The 15,937-nt window shown below is 46.1% G+C and overlaps 1 protein-coding gene across 15 annotated transcripts in view; it reads right to left on the reverse strand.

The window, feature by feature from the left end:
* Positions 1 to 15,937, reverse strand: part of TCF12 (transcription factor 12) — a 395,995-nt gene that overhangs the window by 211,996 nt on the left and 168,062 nt on the right. For all 15 annotated transcript variants that reach the window (XM_075006242.1, XM_075006258.1, XM_075006256.1 and 12 more), the window contains one exon: positions 13,041 to 13,143. In XM_075006242.1, coding sequence (XP_074862343.1) covers positions 13,041 to 13,143 — 103 coding nt within the window. The remainder of the gene's footprint in view (positions 1 to 13,040; positions 13,144 to 15,937) is intronic.

The raw sequence follows: 15,937 nt of genomic DNA on the forward strand, positions 1-15,937 counted from the left end.
GTGCAGGAGGGGAGATCTGTGACAAGGTCCCCCCCCGCCCCCCCTTCGCTGGACCACTCTCTGCTTCTGCAGGCTCTGGCCCTGCTGGCATTGGTTGGCTGACAGTCCCAGCTCATCGGGCTGGGCCTCCTCCATGGAGGTACTGAGGACGGCGAGTGGTGGGAGGGGAGGTCCCATGGGCCCCAGAGGCTTTGGAACTCTTGGTAAAATGGGCACAAAGCAGGGACGGCCCCTGACCAACTGGCCGAGTCCCGAGCCCGGGTATACCCCTGCCTCAACTCCTTGACCTTGCTGTGTACCTGGTCCGGAGTGCGGGCAGGGTAGCCATGGGTAGTCAGGCCCTCGGCCAGCCAGGCAAAAGTGGCCGCATTCTGCCACTTCGTGCCCATCTCATGCAGGACCTCCTCATCTTGCCAGAGGCCCAGCAGGTCCCAGAGCATAGGCTCTGTCCAGGAGGGGGCTTGCCCACGCCCTGGCTGGCCCCTTGGGAACCCTGGACACATGCAAAGGGGGTGCCCTGGGGCTTCCCTCCTCGCTGACTGCTGACCATGCTCTGCCGGTAGCTACTGTGGGTCTGGCTGAGGCGTGCAGGGGCACCACATACGATGGCTGATTCCTGCACATGCTCAGCTTCCTGCAACAGGGTTTCTGGGTGTATGTGGCTTTAAGGACTGCTATGTGCATAGATCACAGAGCCCCACAGGAGCTGGACAGCATGTCTCGGCCTAATAGCTGATGGCCGCCATGGCGGATTCCCACTCTTTCAAAAGCATAGGATGCGAAACGTCTACACACGCCTTCTTTGAAAATAAGCTTCCAAAAATGGGCAGCTTTTCCTATTTCATGTTTGGAAGAGCGATTCTGGAAGCTGGGGCACGTTCCTTCTATTTCATTTTCAAAAGAGCACATGGAGATGCTCCACGCATTCTTTTGAAACATGGCCCAGACTTTTGGAAATAATGCCTAGTGTAGACACAGATTCTGGCTGTAGGGAGTCTGGGCATGCTGTTTGATGAGGAATGCAGATCAGTCACAAGGGTGGTACAGAGGCAATAAAAGGAGAGAGCATGTGGCAGCAGCACTCATTCTCCTTTTGCATTCCTGCAGCCAGTTTCTTTCCTGACCAGCTCTCCAGCAATGACCAGCAGACAGACTTTCCAGGACCAACATGCCTTGGCTCCTTCTGCAGCCTATATGCTTGTGTGAGTGCCTGAGGGCAGGGAATGAAAGAGAGCGTGAGAGAGAGACAGAGACAGAGACAGAGAGCAAGCAAGATGCTTCCCTCTTTAGTTTAAACCTTTAGTGGCAGCTCTATCCTCTTTAGTTTAAGCAGAGTGCATATAGTGGAGTGTTTAATTCCTTGATCAATAAATCCATACTAGGATAACCCTGGGTGGTCATCTAGTGTAAATTAAGGTAACATTACCTGCCCATCTCAGCTTTCACTTGCTTTCTGTAGCTCTTGTTTTTGCAGAGAAGAGTTTGAAAAGATGATTCCCACACATACACCACGCCCCATGCAGGACCAAACACTGTCCATTCCAGTACTACGTGTGTGGTCCTCTCCGGCAAATAGTCTGAATAGACTCAGGCCCCTAACCTCTAGTTCACTGCAGCCCACTTGCCTGTTGGCAATATTCCAGCCCACAGTGCCACAATGCACACGCCAGTCCAGCCTAAAGCACTCAACACACCCTGCTGTGACACACCCTATCTCGAGCCAGCCTCACATCCCTCACATGCAAAACACCACACAAGAACTCAAAATCAGAGCGAGATAAAGCAGGCTGCTCCATGGAGTAGGAAGAGGCACAACTCACCCCTCAACTCCACCCCGACCCCCTGGTCTGGGCCAGCTCCTGAAGCCCACACAGCTTGCCACAGTGACCCTTGTCTGATGCTCTTGTTACTCACCTTAACAGCAGCCCAGTGGCACGCAGACCATACAAAGAGGTCAAAAGGTCAAATTTCAGCACTCTGTCTCAGAAAAGTTGCTGACCCTGCTATAGGGGCAAGGCATTTTTAAGGTCTCTTGCAGGCACCCACCTTCTGGAGAGTGGAAATCAGATCTGACATTGTACAGTTTGTGTTCTATTTTGTAAATGAAATCAATGCTTAAAAATACAGAAAAATCCAAAATTATTTAAATAAATGGTACTCTATTATTGTTTAACATCATGATTAATCACTCAATTTTTAAGCATGCAAATAATGGTGATTAATTTTTCTCATACCTAAACAGTCCTCCTTTTCCCCCCTCCTCCTATCTCCTGATAGGTGGAGTCAGTAACAGTTCAGCACAAGGAGCATAAGCGGATAAGGGAGGACACCGACAATACAGCAGTATACTGTTATAAGTCACATGTAGGTGCAAGCAGAGGTAATTTGAGCAAGGCTCTCTCTCTTACAACTGGAAAAACCACTTAATCTTTCTTGTGACTATTTTTCTAGACTGTAAAGTAATTTAAAACATTAAGGGTGAGTCTACACTAGCCAGCTACTTCGAAGTAACTGGCACAATGTCAAAATAGTATGCGTCGCGTCTACATGTGCCGTGAGCTAGTTCGATGTTGAAATCGACGTTAGGCAGCAAGACATCGAAAAGAGAAGTTACTCACCGTAGTAACGATGGTTCTTCGAGATGTGTCCCCGTGGGTGCTCCACGATAGGTGTCGGGCTCGCCCTGGTGCCGCAGATCGGAAACTTTCCAGCAGTTTCTGCCGGACCACGAATGCGCCAGCGCGCGCCGCTCCCTTGCGCGCTCCCGGCCACGTGCGCGATCCGGTCCCCGCCAGTTCCTTGACCAACCGCCTCGGATACTCCTGAAAAACACGAAACAGAGATCCGAAGTGGGGAGGATGGGTGGGTGGCGGAGCACCCACGGGGACACATCTCGAAGAACCATCGTTACTACGGTGAGTAACTTCTCTTTCTTCTTCGAGTGTCCCCGTGGGTGCTCCACGATAGGTGACTACCCAACAGTAACCCAAGTAAGAAGGTGGGCAATAGGTTTATGTGAAGCTTGCCCCCGAAAGGACCGCTGTCGAGAGGCGGTATCCTCTTGGAATACCCGGTGTAGGGCATAATGCTTGGCGAAGGTGTCGTAGGATGACCAGGTCACCGCTCTACAGATGTCTTTTAACGCGATGTCCTTGAAAAAGGTTGTTGATGCCGCCACTGCCCTGGTGGAGTGAGCCCTAGGCAGGGCCAGTAAAGGAGTCTTTCGAAGTTCGTACCACATTTTTATACAGGACACAATGTGCTTCGAGATTCTCTGGGAGGAGAGACCCTCTCCTTTTGACCTCGGAGCAAGGGAGACTAGGAGTCTGTCCGTTTTCCGGAAGGACTTAGTTCTGTCTATGTAGAAGGCCAACGCCCTCCTCACGTCCAGGAGATGTAGGCGTCCCTCCTTGCTGGAGCTGTGAGGCTTCGGATAAACCGAGGGTAAAACTATAGGTTCGTTAAGGTGGAACTCTGAAGAAACTTTCGGAACAAAGGCTGGGTGCAGCCATAAGGTTACCGCCTCCTTTGAGAAGACTGTGCAGGGCGGCATTGCCATGACTGCTGCGAGCTCGCTCACCCTGCGAGCTGACGTGATTGCAAGGAGGAAGGTTGTTTTTATCGTAAGGAGACGTAGGGGAACTGTGGCTAAGGGTTCAAACGGTGGGCCCGTTAGCGCGCTGAGCACTAGGTCCAAGTTCCACGATGGTGGAAGCGGTTTCCGAGGGGGGTACAGGTTTACCAGCCCCTTCAGGAACCCGGTAACAATAGGATGGGCGCACACCGTGGGCCCTTCCGTTTCATGCCGAAAAGCCGATATAGCGGCGAGGTGGACCTTCAGCGAGGATAGGGAGAGCCCGCCTCTTTTGAGGTCCAGTGATTATTCTAGTATTACGGGTATAGGCACATCAAGGGGAGCTAATTGCTTGGCAGAACACCATGCAGTGAATCGAGTCCATTTCTGCTTGTAAGTCTTCCGGGTGGAGGTCCTTCAGCTACTCTCCAGGACTTGTTGTACTCCCTCCGTAAATGTACTCTCTAGTGAGCTGAACCATGGATTAACCATGCTTCTAGGCGCAGGCCTTGATGGTATGGATGCACTATGGACCCCTGGGCCTGCGTGAGTAGGTCCGGCGCCGCCGGAAGGGGAAACAGTGGGCGGTCTGACATGCGCAGAAGCAAGGGGAACCATTGCTGTCGATCCCACGTTGGGACTACCAGGATCATGCGGGCTCTCTCCCTCCTGGCTCTCTGCAAGACCTTGTGGATGAGCACTGTGGGGGGAAACGCATGAAGCAGGGGGCCCTTCCACGATATCGCAAATGCATCCCCAAAGGACCCCCGCCCCAGTCCTGCCCTGGAGCAGTATTGTGGGCACTTCTTGTTGTGCTGGGTGGCAAACAGGTCTATCTGGGGAAACCCCCATGTATGAAAGATCGGTCGTAGCAGATCGGAGCAGATCTGCCATTCGTACATGAGTGCTAAGCGCCTGCTCAGCTGGTCTGCCTTCACGTTGTGAGCTCCTGGTAAGTACGAGGCCTTCAACATTATATTGTTGGCGACGCACCAGTTCCACAGCCAGACTGCTTCCGCACATAGGGCACGGGATTGAGCTCCTCCTTGTCGATTTATATCAAACATGGTGGAGGTATTGTCTGTATTGATCCCGACTACTTTGCCTTGTATGTGGTCTCAAAAGTGTTTGCAGGCGTTTAACACTGCTCTGAGCTCCAGTATATTTATATGCAGTGACTGTTCCGTAGGGGACCACAGTCCTTGCGTTACCTTGTCGCCGATGTGTGCTCCCCACCGTATGTGGGAAGCGTCGGTAGTAAGAAAAATAGAGATTTGTGGTTGGTGAAAGGGTACCCCGTTAGCATGTTCTTGGGGTTTACCCACCATTGCAGGGATCTGCGCACCTCTAACGTGGGCGACACCACCCTGTGGCCAGTGTGGGACAACGGCTTGTAGACGCTCGCCAGCCAATGCTGCAGGCTGCGCATATGCAATCTGGTGTTCTGTACCACAAACGTTGCCGCTGCCATGTGGCCTAGCAGCTGCAAGCACATTAAGGCTGGCACCGTGGGGCTGTATGTAATGACTTGCACCAGGGAACCGATGGCGTGAAAGCGGGTGTCGGGTAGATAGACCCTTGCTGTAATAGAGTTTATACGTGCCCCTATGAACTCTGTGTCTTGTGTGGGGTCGGTCTTTGACTTCGCGAGGTTGATGACCAGGCCCAGCGAAGAAAACGTGTTTGCTGTTACGCGTATCACACGTAGTACCCCTGCCTTCGAGGCCCCTTTCAGTAGGCAGTCGTCCAGATATGGGAATATAAATACCCCCTGTCTGTGCAGGTAGGCTGACACCACTGCCAGGGTTTTGGTAAAGACTCTGGGGGCCGAGGAGGGGCCGAACGGCAGGACCTTGTATTGGAAATGTTCTTTGCCGACCATAAAATGGAGAAAATGTCTGTGTGCCGGGTGGATCGTTATATGAAAATACGCATCTTGTAAGTCGAGGGCTGCAAACCAATCTCCATCGTCCAGTGCCGTGAGTATAGAGGCGACTGTGATCATCCGAAAACGCTGTTTGCGCAAGTACCTGTTGAGGCCTCGAAGATCTAAGATGGGCCTCCAGCCTCCTGTTTTCTTCTCTGTGAGGAAGTATCGTGAATAAAACCCTTTCCCCTGGAGTCGCTCCGGTACTCTTTCCACCGCCCCTATGAACATAAGATGGTCCACCTCCTGCTTGAGTTTTGCCTCGTGGGAAGCATCCCTGAGATGAGGCCTGGGAGGAGGTTTTGGCGGTGGGAGCGACTGGAAGGGGATCGCGTAACCCGTGGCTATGATCTCTAGTACCCATTTGTCTGTGGCGATCTTTTGCCATTGTGAGCGGAACGGTCGGAGGCGATGACGGAACATTTGCTGGGGATGGCATTGCGCAATGGTAGTAATGGTGCAGCCCTCGACCTGTCCGTCAAACTTGTTGCCTTTGGGCCTGCCCAGAGGATGCACGGCTCTGTTGGGAACGTCGCCGAGGAGTTCTATACTGTTGCTGCTGTTGATGTCGCCCTTGGTCGCAGCCCCATTGGTACTGAGCACGCTGAGGTTGGTACGGGTATCGCCTTTGTTGAGGGTAATACTTTTTCTTTCTGTATGGAGGGGTATAAATACCCAGGGTTCTGAGTGTAGCTCTTGAGTCCTTACTGGAGTGAAGGACCGAATCAGTTGACTCTGCAAACAACTTCTGCGTGTTGAAGGGGAGATCAACAATTTTTGCCTGCAGATCCCTCGGGATACCCGATGTCTGCAGCCAGGATTCCCTGCGCATGACCACTGCCGTAGCTGTTGAGCGTGCCACCGTGTCTACTACGTCCAGGGCGATCTGGACTCCCGTCCTCGAAGCTGCATAGCCCTCTTGCACAATGGCCTTCAGCACCGGCTTCTTATCTTCCGGAAGCGAATCCATGAGAGAAGTAAGCCTGGAGTAATTGTCAAAATTATGGTTCGCTAGATGTGCTGCATAATTTGCCATTCTCAACAGCAGGGTGCAGGAGGAGTATACCTTTCTGCCGAACAGCTCTAGCTTCTTGGCATCTCTGTCCGTAACCCCCCACTTTGTACTGGGAAGTCTTTGATCTCTGCTGAGACGATTCTACCACCAGTGAATTTGATTGTGGGTGACTAAACAGGAACTCCATGCCCTTTGCCGGGACGAAGTATTTCTTATCTGCTCTCTTGTTTATAGGTGGAGCGGAAGCCGGGGTCTGCCATGTGGTGGTGGCCGACTCCATGATTGCTTCGTCGAGCGGGATAGCGATTTCGGATGAGGCCGGAGGTCTCAGGTTTTTGAGGAGCTTGTGGTGCTTCTCCTGCACCTCTGCTGTTTGGATGCCTTGAGTGAAGGCCACCCTTTTAAACAGCTCCTGAAACTGTTTGAGGTCGTCCGGGGGAGCAACATCCCCGGGAGCCATAGCCTCGTCAGGGGAGGATAAGGAGGAACCACTAGGGTAAGCCTCCTTCAAACTCTCAGGGTCCTGCTCTCGGTGGTACACCCTCTCGCTAGAGGCTTGCGAGGGAAAATCTCGGGGTTCCAAAATCAACTCCCGCTGAGACAACTGTGTTTCCATCCCCGTCCGTGAGTGCCCACAGGGATATTGGACGGTCAGGGGGGACCTGCCCCTGGGTGTATGCCTGTGGTGTCTATGCCCAGCATGGTAAGGGCAACCATGGCAGCACGGGCATGGTTCCTGGGATGGAGACCTGGACCACTCTCAAGGTGCATACCCCCTATGTCTGGGAGACCGAGATCTTCTCGATGACAGAGAATGGTGAAACTGGTTTGTGATAGTACTCCAGGGGGTCAAATCCCAGAAAAGGTGAAGGTGACCCGAGCCATGGTGACGCCGGTTGGAGGAACGGAGGAGGCGGCTCTGGGTAGGCTGGGGGAGACCCATGTCTTCTGGTTGGTGTGCGCAGCATAAGGGGGGGGCTTGCTGAAAGCAGCCCTGCAGCACTGTCTGGGGAAGGGCTGCGGTGCCAGGTTTTTGCTGCTGCCTTTATCCTCCCCTGCGGGGCTGGCACCACCCCCTCCCGTGCCGGGGATCTCGGCCCTGCTGTCGGCGCCGTGCTTGGCACACTCAGCTGCGGTGCCGTGCGGATAGCCTCCTCCGGTACCTGCAGGCTGTGTGCCTGCTGGCCCTGCACCGTTGGCATCTGTGCCACTTGCAGTGGTGCCGCTGGTTCCGGCGGTTGCATGGCTGCCGCCCTGAAGGTTGTGCGTGCTGGCTGTTTAGTAATTGAAGGCTCAGCCTCTGCCACGTGCACTGCCGTGCTGCCGCTTGTTTATGACTGTGGCTGGGGGCTGTGTGCTACGCCCGTCCCGCTCGCTGTGGCCGCTGGCAGGGATCTGGCTGGGAAGAGCTTCCTCCGTTTCTGCACCGAGAGGGTGAGGGACGCCGCCTTCCTTTTATGGGGCCCTGTGGGTCCCTCCGATTGAGGCCTCTCCGGCACGTCTGGCTGGAGGGCGTTATCAAACAACAGCATTTTCAGCCGTATTTCTCTGTCCCTTCTGGCTCTGGCTGTGAGCTTTGCACAGAAGGAACACTTCTGGGTAACATGCGATTCCCCCAGGCACCTAATGCATTGACTATGCCCATCGGAGGCTGGCATAGCTTCGTGGCAGGACTCACACTTTTTGAATCCTGAAGAGGACATCGCAGTGAGTCTTTTGAGATGTTAATAGGGTACTTAGCACTGTCTCTGTGCCTGTTCCCCTCTCACAGACCCCAGCCTGCCGCACCAGGAGGCGTACTGGCCTTCACGTCCCTGCATTGTCTCTGCTCCTCCCTCTCTTTTACTAAATCTTTCTACATATATTATTTTTATTTTTTTGCAAGAAAAGAAACCAACAATTAACTAAAAACTCTAAGTATGCTGACTCTGGCCGCAGCCTGAGCGGATTCCATCTGCAGCCGATGGCAGTTAAGAAGGAACTGGCGGGGACCGGTTCGCGCACGTGGCCGGGGGTGCGCAAGGGAGCGGCATGCGCCGGTGCATGCGCAGACCAGCAGAAACTGCTGGAAAGTTTCTGATCTGTGGTGCCGGGGCGAGCCCGACACCTATCGTGGAGCACCCACGGGGACACTCGAGGAAGAATCGCTATTCCTATACGAAGATGGGAATAGTGCCTTACTTCGACGTTCAACATCAAAATAGGGCGTGTGTAGACGATCTGCGTCCCGCTACGTCAAAATAGAGGGGGTCCTCCATTGTGGCCATCAGCTGAGCGGTTGAGAGACGCTCTGTCCAGCCCTTGTGGGGCTCTATGGTCACCGCGTGCAGCAGCCCTTAGCCCGGCAATTCTGGCTGCTGCAGCTGCAGCAGCTGGGGGTCCATGCTGTGTGCACAGGGTCTGCAACCGGTTGTTGGCTCTGTGGATCTCGTGCTGTGCAGGCTGTGTGTGTCTGGGAGGGGCCCTTTAAGGGAGCGGCTTGGGGCTTTGCTGGCCCCTTATTTTGACGGGGAGCACTTGTGTGTGTGGACGCTCCACATCTCCTTCCGGGGCGGCTCCTTTCGATGTTCTCCATCGCCACTTCAATGTCGAATGTTGATGGCACCAGCCCTGGAGGATGTGTAGATGATACACGTCTAAGTAGCCTATTTCGATGTTCTTACATTGAAATAGGCTACTTCAACATAGTGTGCTAGTGTAGACGTAGCCTAAATGTTGAATAAGCAAATATTAGCTCTAAATTGTGCTACTTTATGGCCCATGTATTTTAGTCTGATTTTTGTGCAGTACAAATCGGTATCATGATACTGACACACATAGATGCCAAGAGGGCACACTGGTTTCACTTGAAATACAAGGAATGGCCTCTTTTTCACACCGACAAATCAACAGGATAATTCTGGAATTCATTAGTGAGGAACACTAACTGATACAACATAATAGCTTTATTTCCTCTGCAAAACACTTCAAAATATCTAAATGAATGTGGAAATGCATCTTTCTGTGGCAAACTGTTCATTATTGAATCATTATCAACTCTTGTTAGACAAAATTTCTCTTTTGCAATGTACAAGATCATTAAAACATTTGAGAGCTCCATCATGAAAGACAGTGGCACTTTATAATCCTCTACTGTCTCTCCAGGCAAACATGCTTATGGCTGAACATAATATACTAAACAGCAGCATCACCTTGATACACAATTCCTTTTTTAATAGTGGTTTTAAGCATTGATAGCAATGGTGAATATGATTTTGCTCTTTCTTCTAGTTTTAACTATTTTAGCCATATTAATCTAATTCAATCTTTCAAACAACCATGTCAAGCCCACATTCTCAGTGCAAATCTTCCTCTCTTCCCCAAATCATGAAATGTCTAAATTGCAACCCTTTAGAATAACTTCTTCCTATGCTATAAATGCACATCTTTAATACTCAGTCCTGCTATGAGCACAGGGGACTGGACTAGATGACCTCTCAAGGCCCATTCCAGTCCCATGATTTTATGATTTGTATGTGTTTAACTTCTAACTACAGTAGGGCTCTGCACTTTGGGAGGTTCTCCTAACCAAGAACAACCTACTGTCACCTCTCTAGTCAATCTAACATCACAATGTAAGAACTGCAGCTTTTGTTGAAAGCTCTCATTTTTACCAAAGGTAAGAGGCAAAGAAACCCAACAATTTAGTTAGAAGTATTGAATAATGAAACCATTTTCACCTTATAAGAGCACAATTTTAATTTCCTTCTAGTATATAATATCTCTAACCTTTGCTAGTTAAAATTCAGTATGAAGCGGCAAAATACACAGTTAAATCTTTTTACATTGCACTACAAACAAACTAAATGTAAATTGCTTTTTATGAATACTACAAAATAGACAATCCTGCTGGCATATTTTTAAACACCATTTTATGGCAATGGGGTATATATTCATGCAGATGAGCTTTAGAATAAGTCCTATGGATAAAGAGAAATTGAAGACTTTCTCTAATGGAAACAAAACCAGTGAGAAGCATTAGCTATAATGCATTACAAAAATATTTTAGTCCACAGCTGTTACAAGCAAGTGATTGATATGCATACCTCTTACGATTCATTTAACTCCCTCTCCAAAGCAATCTCAATGGAGGCTTCTTCTCAAATCTGTACTAATGATGTAATTCCATTAAGTTTAATAGAATCATCTAGTCATCTTAAGTAAAACCTAAAAGCTAGGATGATACAGTAAGGCCAATAATTTCTGCACTTACATAAAATTCTACAATGTCTAGAAAACGGATGATTCAAAACAAAACACGGACACATGAACTGTGTCGCTCTTTCGTACTACAATTTAAAAACTACTTCTTCTGCATACAAAAATTTTGGAGGAATGCAGCAAACAAAAGCAGTAAAAGATGTGACTAGTAAGCCATATGTACCCAGGATTGCTGTTTTGCTCAAGCTATAAATGTACTTAGCTAGGTCTATTTCCACCCCAAGGCCAAAAAAAAAAAAAAAAAATGATTTTACTAAATGAAATGGTGTCTTCTAGTGTGCTAATAGCAAGCCACAAACTTTACTGACTTCACTAATTTTCATATGCAACTTTGTTAATCTGGTGATGTGGGCTACATAATTTCATATATATGCACATATATACAGTTATTTAAAAAATGCTACATTGTGAGATTCAACAAGAGAGGTTTAAAAGGATAACTGCTTTTATCAATAGATGCGCTGTGGTATAAGACTGTCTGCTTCTACACTTTGCAGATGATTAAAGTAGTAAACAAAGACAGAGCAAACTAAAAAAGATTTCCAAAATAAATTGCAGACCACCAGGATTTGGATTTAGTTAAGCCACTTAGATTAGCACGGCTGTGTCTTAAAAGGACAATACTGAGATCAGAAAATAGGTCACATACACTAGAAACAAAATATATAAGTAAAACAAATGTCAACTTTAGAAATACAAAGCAAATGTACATAACTATAGCTAAATTTAAAACACAAACTGGACAGCATTTGCCCCAGGACACTGCTCTGCCAAAGAGTAAATATCTGAAATTGATGTTTTTAGGCCACAAGTGCAGAGGAGGGGAAACGACAACCATTAGTACATTAAAATGTTCTAGCCAAAGCAGCATCCAAGTAAGAAAAACAATTTGTTCAACAGCTACACTGATAATGTGTCTCTTCTCAGTATCGACATTGTTCTCAGTTTCAAAAGCAGAGGCTGGGGGGAGCCACGGGCATAGAAACAGTAACAGCTGCAGTTACTGTACATATGTAAATCACTGCATCTCAAAAAGGAATCTATACTATATGTCACAGTCTTAATTTTGCAAAGATATTAAATGCAAATATCACTAAAGAAACTGGTATTTGAAAAGAGTATGTGCAAGCAAACAAAGAAGAACACCACTGAAGTGTTAACTGGAAAATAATTTACAATAAATAGAACAAAAAAGCAGTGATGTAGCACTTCAAAGACTAACAAAATAATTTATTAGGTAATGAGCTTTCGTGGGACAGACCCACTTCTTCTAGCTTTCATCTGATATATCTCAAGAAGTGGGTCTATCTCATCAAAGCTCATCACCTAATAAATTATTTTGTAAGTCTCTGAAGTGCTACATCAGTGCTATTTTCTTTTGTTAGAATAAAGACTAACACAGCTACCTCTCTGTTACAATAAATAGGCAAGTCAGTGTTCTAAATTTTCAGAAAGACATCTAAATATTGCAGAAAGTGCGTAAGAGTGACAAATACTCTAAATGTCTTTGCAACAGGAAAAAAAACTTTGAAAAAAGTAAAATAAGCCTTTTAGAAGACTTTGTCTTCTAAACTGGGGCGGGGGGAAATCAAATCATCTGTAACTTTACAGAATCAACTATCAAAAATACTAGCATCTGATGAAGTGAGTCTGTGCTCACGAAAGCTCATGCTCAGAACTTTTCTGTTAGTCTATAAGGTGCCACAGGACCCTTCGTTGCTATCAAAAATACTGTCACTCACACTGTCACTTCAGCCTTTTTATAAAATCATGGGTAATTCACCTGCGTTCAGAAAGCTCCATTTTTGAAGCAACTTCTTCTATGTAGAAAGACAAATGGCACATCCATACTTACACCAAGACTGATGTTCGCAAGTTGGATCTTCTGCGGTTCAAATTAAAGCGCCTAGTACAGATGCACTAAATTTAATGTTGTCAAGAGTGCTCCCAGCAACTGCCACACTCCTTGAAGGTTTGAGTGGTACGAGAAGTTTCTCCTGTTCATCTCCCAACAGTTGGGCTGTGCTAGAAATTCGACTTAAAAATATGTCGACTCCAGCTATGCAATTCTCCTAGCTGGAGTTGCATATCTGAAGTCAAATTTCTTTTGTGGACCTGGCCTTATATAGCAAATCTATAATTGTACTGAGAAATGCAGTACTTTCCAGATGCTTGATGTGCCAGGCCTAATCAACAGGATGAAAAATGCCTCTATCTGACCAAAGAGGCTTTGAGGGGCTACTTGCAAAGAATTACCTACTTACCCATCAGATTTGAGTTCAAGAAAGGTGTTGGGGACAATCCTTCATGGGGCCCTAATCGACTGTCATTCAAGTGATCACCATAATGAGGGCTGTCTGCAAAACCCTAAGGAAAAAAGAGCAGAGAATTAAAGAGATTATTTGGCAGCTCTGCTAATTGAGTGTAATGACACTCTCCTAATTAAATGTATAGAGTTGCAATTGGCCATTCATCATGAAGTTGGCTTTCAGGTCTGAGTATCTTGTGTAAAGCACACTCTAACCATTATTTCACACAGTCTGACTCTTCTCCCCCTCCCTTCTGAATAAAAGGAGCATCATTTTTCAATCCAATAATATGTCTCTCCATGGATAAAGTTTCTCCAAAATTATATAATATAGAAATATTTAAATCTTTTTCCATCTAGAACACTATAGCTTTCCCAGAAATGCAGTGTTAAGCTGAAATTATGACTGGATGAATTTAAATATTCCTGTTGACATTTTTAAACAAAGGTGTAAGGTCTGGCATGAGGAGAAAATGTATTTCTGTGAATAAGAAGAGGAAATACCACTCCCCCTTCAACAGCTAAATTAAGGTTATAGATTAATAGGCATTTTAGTGTTATCAAGCACTAAATGCCATTGCTCATCTATAATAGGTCAGTTTACAAGAACTGATTAAGCTGAGAAATCCAGCTCTGCCACCTGTCTTGCAAACAACCACTCAAAATAAAAGATTATTTTCCCCCTTCTAATATTAGTGTAGCTAAGCTAATATGCTTGGAAAGATGACTCGTGTAAACAGGAAATACTGACTTATCTGATAGCTTGCTCCAGAACCATGAAGAGGACAAGTAATGGATGTAGCAAAACCTTTAATGTTTCAAGCTGCACATATTGTTCCATTAAGACAATTATGCAATTTCTTTCCACAGGTCAGAATGCTTTTGTCTTTTTCAAACAATATTCAGGCCTTCCTAAGAAAACAGTGTTCGCTACACAGACTGCTTGCATGTATATCTGGTTAAAGGGTTACACTGAATCAGAGTAGTACCTTGTCATCAAAACCGCATCTGCTTCATAAACGAAGCTGTGCATAATGTAAAAATTCAGCTTAATTCAAAGTGTCCAGCTAATTACTTGTTTAAAATTTCTTCAAAATAAGGGCTACACAATTTTAAAGCAGAGGCCCAAGCAAGGGGGGAAATTGTTCAGGCTCACAGCAACCAGAAACCACCCAGAATCCCCTGAGACTATAAAATCATCAATCACTGAACATTTATCATTTTCCAGACTGCAGGCTCACATTCAAGACGACATTAATGGGGCTGAAACAGGCCTCACTATCTTTGCAGGCGTGCTGTCAGTTCAACCACAGGACTAGTAACTGAGGGCTAAATAACTGTCAAATCACTACAACTGCTTATGGATGCATGTCACAACTCCTTCTGCTATTCTGCTTTAAAGTAATCTTCTGGGAGTCCAACTCCCAAATGAATCTTTGGCTCTTTTTATCTACTTCAGAATCAGTGATACACATGTGATAGACATTCAGAAAGAATTTTAGTGACATTTACAACTTGGTTATGACCATAAGGATGTCCTTTGGTAACCAGGACCTAGCCCTGTCTGTCAGATAGGCAGTATATAGTAGCAGCTGCCCAGGAAATGGAGTGGTTTTTAGCTAAGGTCAACACGTGTGGTTTATTTTTGTGTTGAAATGACACAAAATATTAAATATGCCAAATGAAGAAACAAAAGATTTTACATATAATGTGATCTATTTAAGTAAACTTCAAGATGCCTAGTTTATGGTTTAAATCATTCTGAATTCATCAGTTCATGAGATAATAAAATAAATTCCTTGTAAAACTGATAAGGTACAAAAAAACCCAACTACTACCATTTTACAAGGCAGCACTTAAACAGGTTCAAAAAAAGTGGGAAAAATCTCAAATTATTAATGAAAGCATTCCATATAGAAAAAGTAGCTACCTAGGCCAGCTCCAGAAGTCTTAATCCTAAAAAGTTTTTTTTTTAATAAAAGGTATTCCATCTGGTGTGGGCAGAATGTATCTCTAAAACAACAATTTCACCAGCCACCATAATTTGGCTTCTCTTACACAGCATTATGAGTGAAAAATCCCTACCCAGAACTTAGGGATAACTGCCTCAAAAACAAAGTTAGTGTTACAATCAAACATTTTAGGGATTTTTTTTTTTTTTTTTTTGCAGATAAGGAAGAGAAACATAATTAAATGACTGAACTGAGAGTGGGAATTTACATAAAGAGAACGTCTTTACCCTCCTCATGTCAGTATTTCAGTACACGTGATTCTTTAGATCCCATTTAAGATATTGATTTTCTTCATTGGCCTTTGTTTCCCTTGCATTCTGAGCCACCATCTGATTACAAGACCCTCAATCATATTGCTATAGCACAGTACACATTAGCTGCTCCTGTTCAGATCCAACTTGCTCTAAAAGTTTTCTTCCATATATTTACTGTCAGGATTAAACATTCAAAAGTTCATTTCAAAATGTGTTCATATGCATCCAACATACCACAAATGGAATTGGTCTAAGGTAAATTGAATATTCACTGAGCCTAATTCTGATGGCTAGACCAAGCACAGCTGTTTACTCAATCTACTACCGCTTTCATTATTAAGTTATTTGGACACAATCTTCGTGACTAGTCCTTTGGCCCAAATTACTACAGGTTTGTAGTTGAAGATCCAGGGATCCTTGGTTCAAACCTCACAGATAACAGCCAGGGCATCTTTACAAACATGAATGCAAAATGACATTAAAATGCTTCCATTCTGATCTGATAACATTTTACACATAAAATATAAAGAAATCAAGGAAAAAATTATCAAAGATGAGATGTGAAAAGGAAATAGATTTAAATTATA

Source organism: Carettochelys insculpta, chromosome 12 (assembly GCF_033958435.1).
Source record: "Carettochelys insculpta isolate YL-2023 chromosome 12, ASM3395843v1, whole genome shotgun sequence".
Classification (NCBI taxonomy): Eukaryota; Metazoa; Chordata; order Testudines; family Carettochelyidae; genus Carettochelys; species Carettochelys insculpta.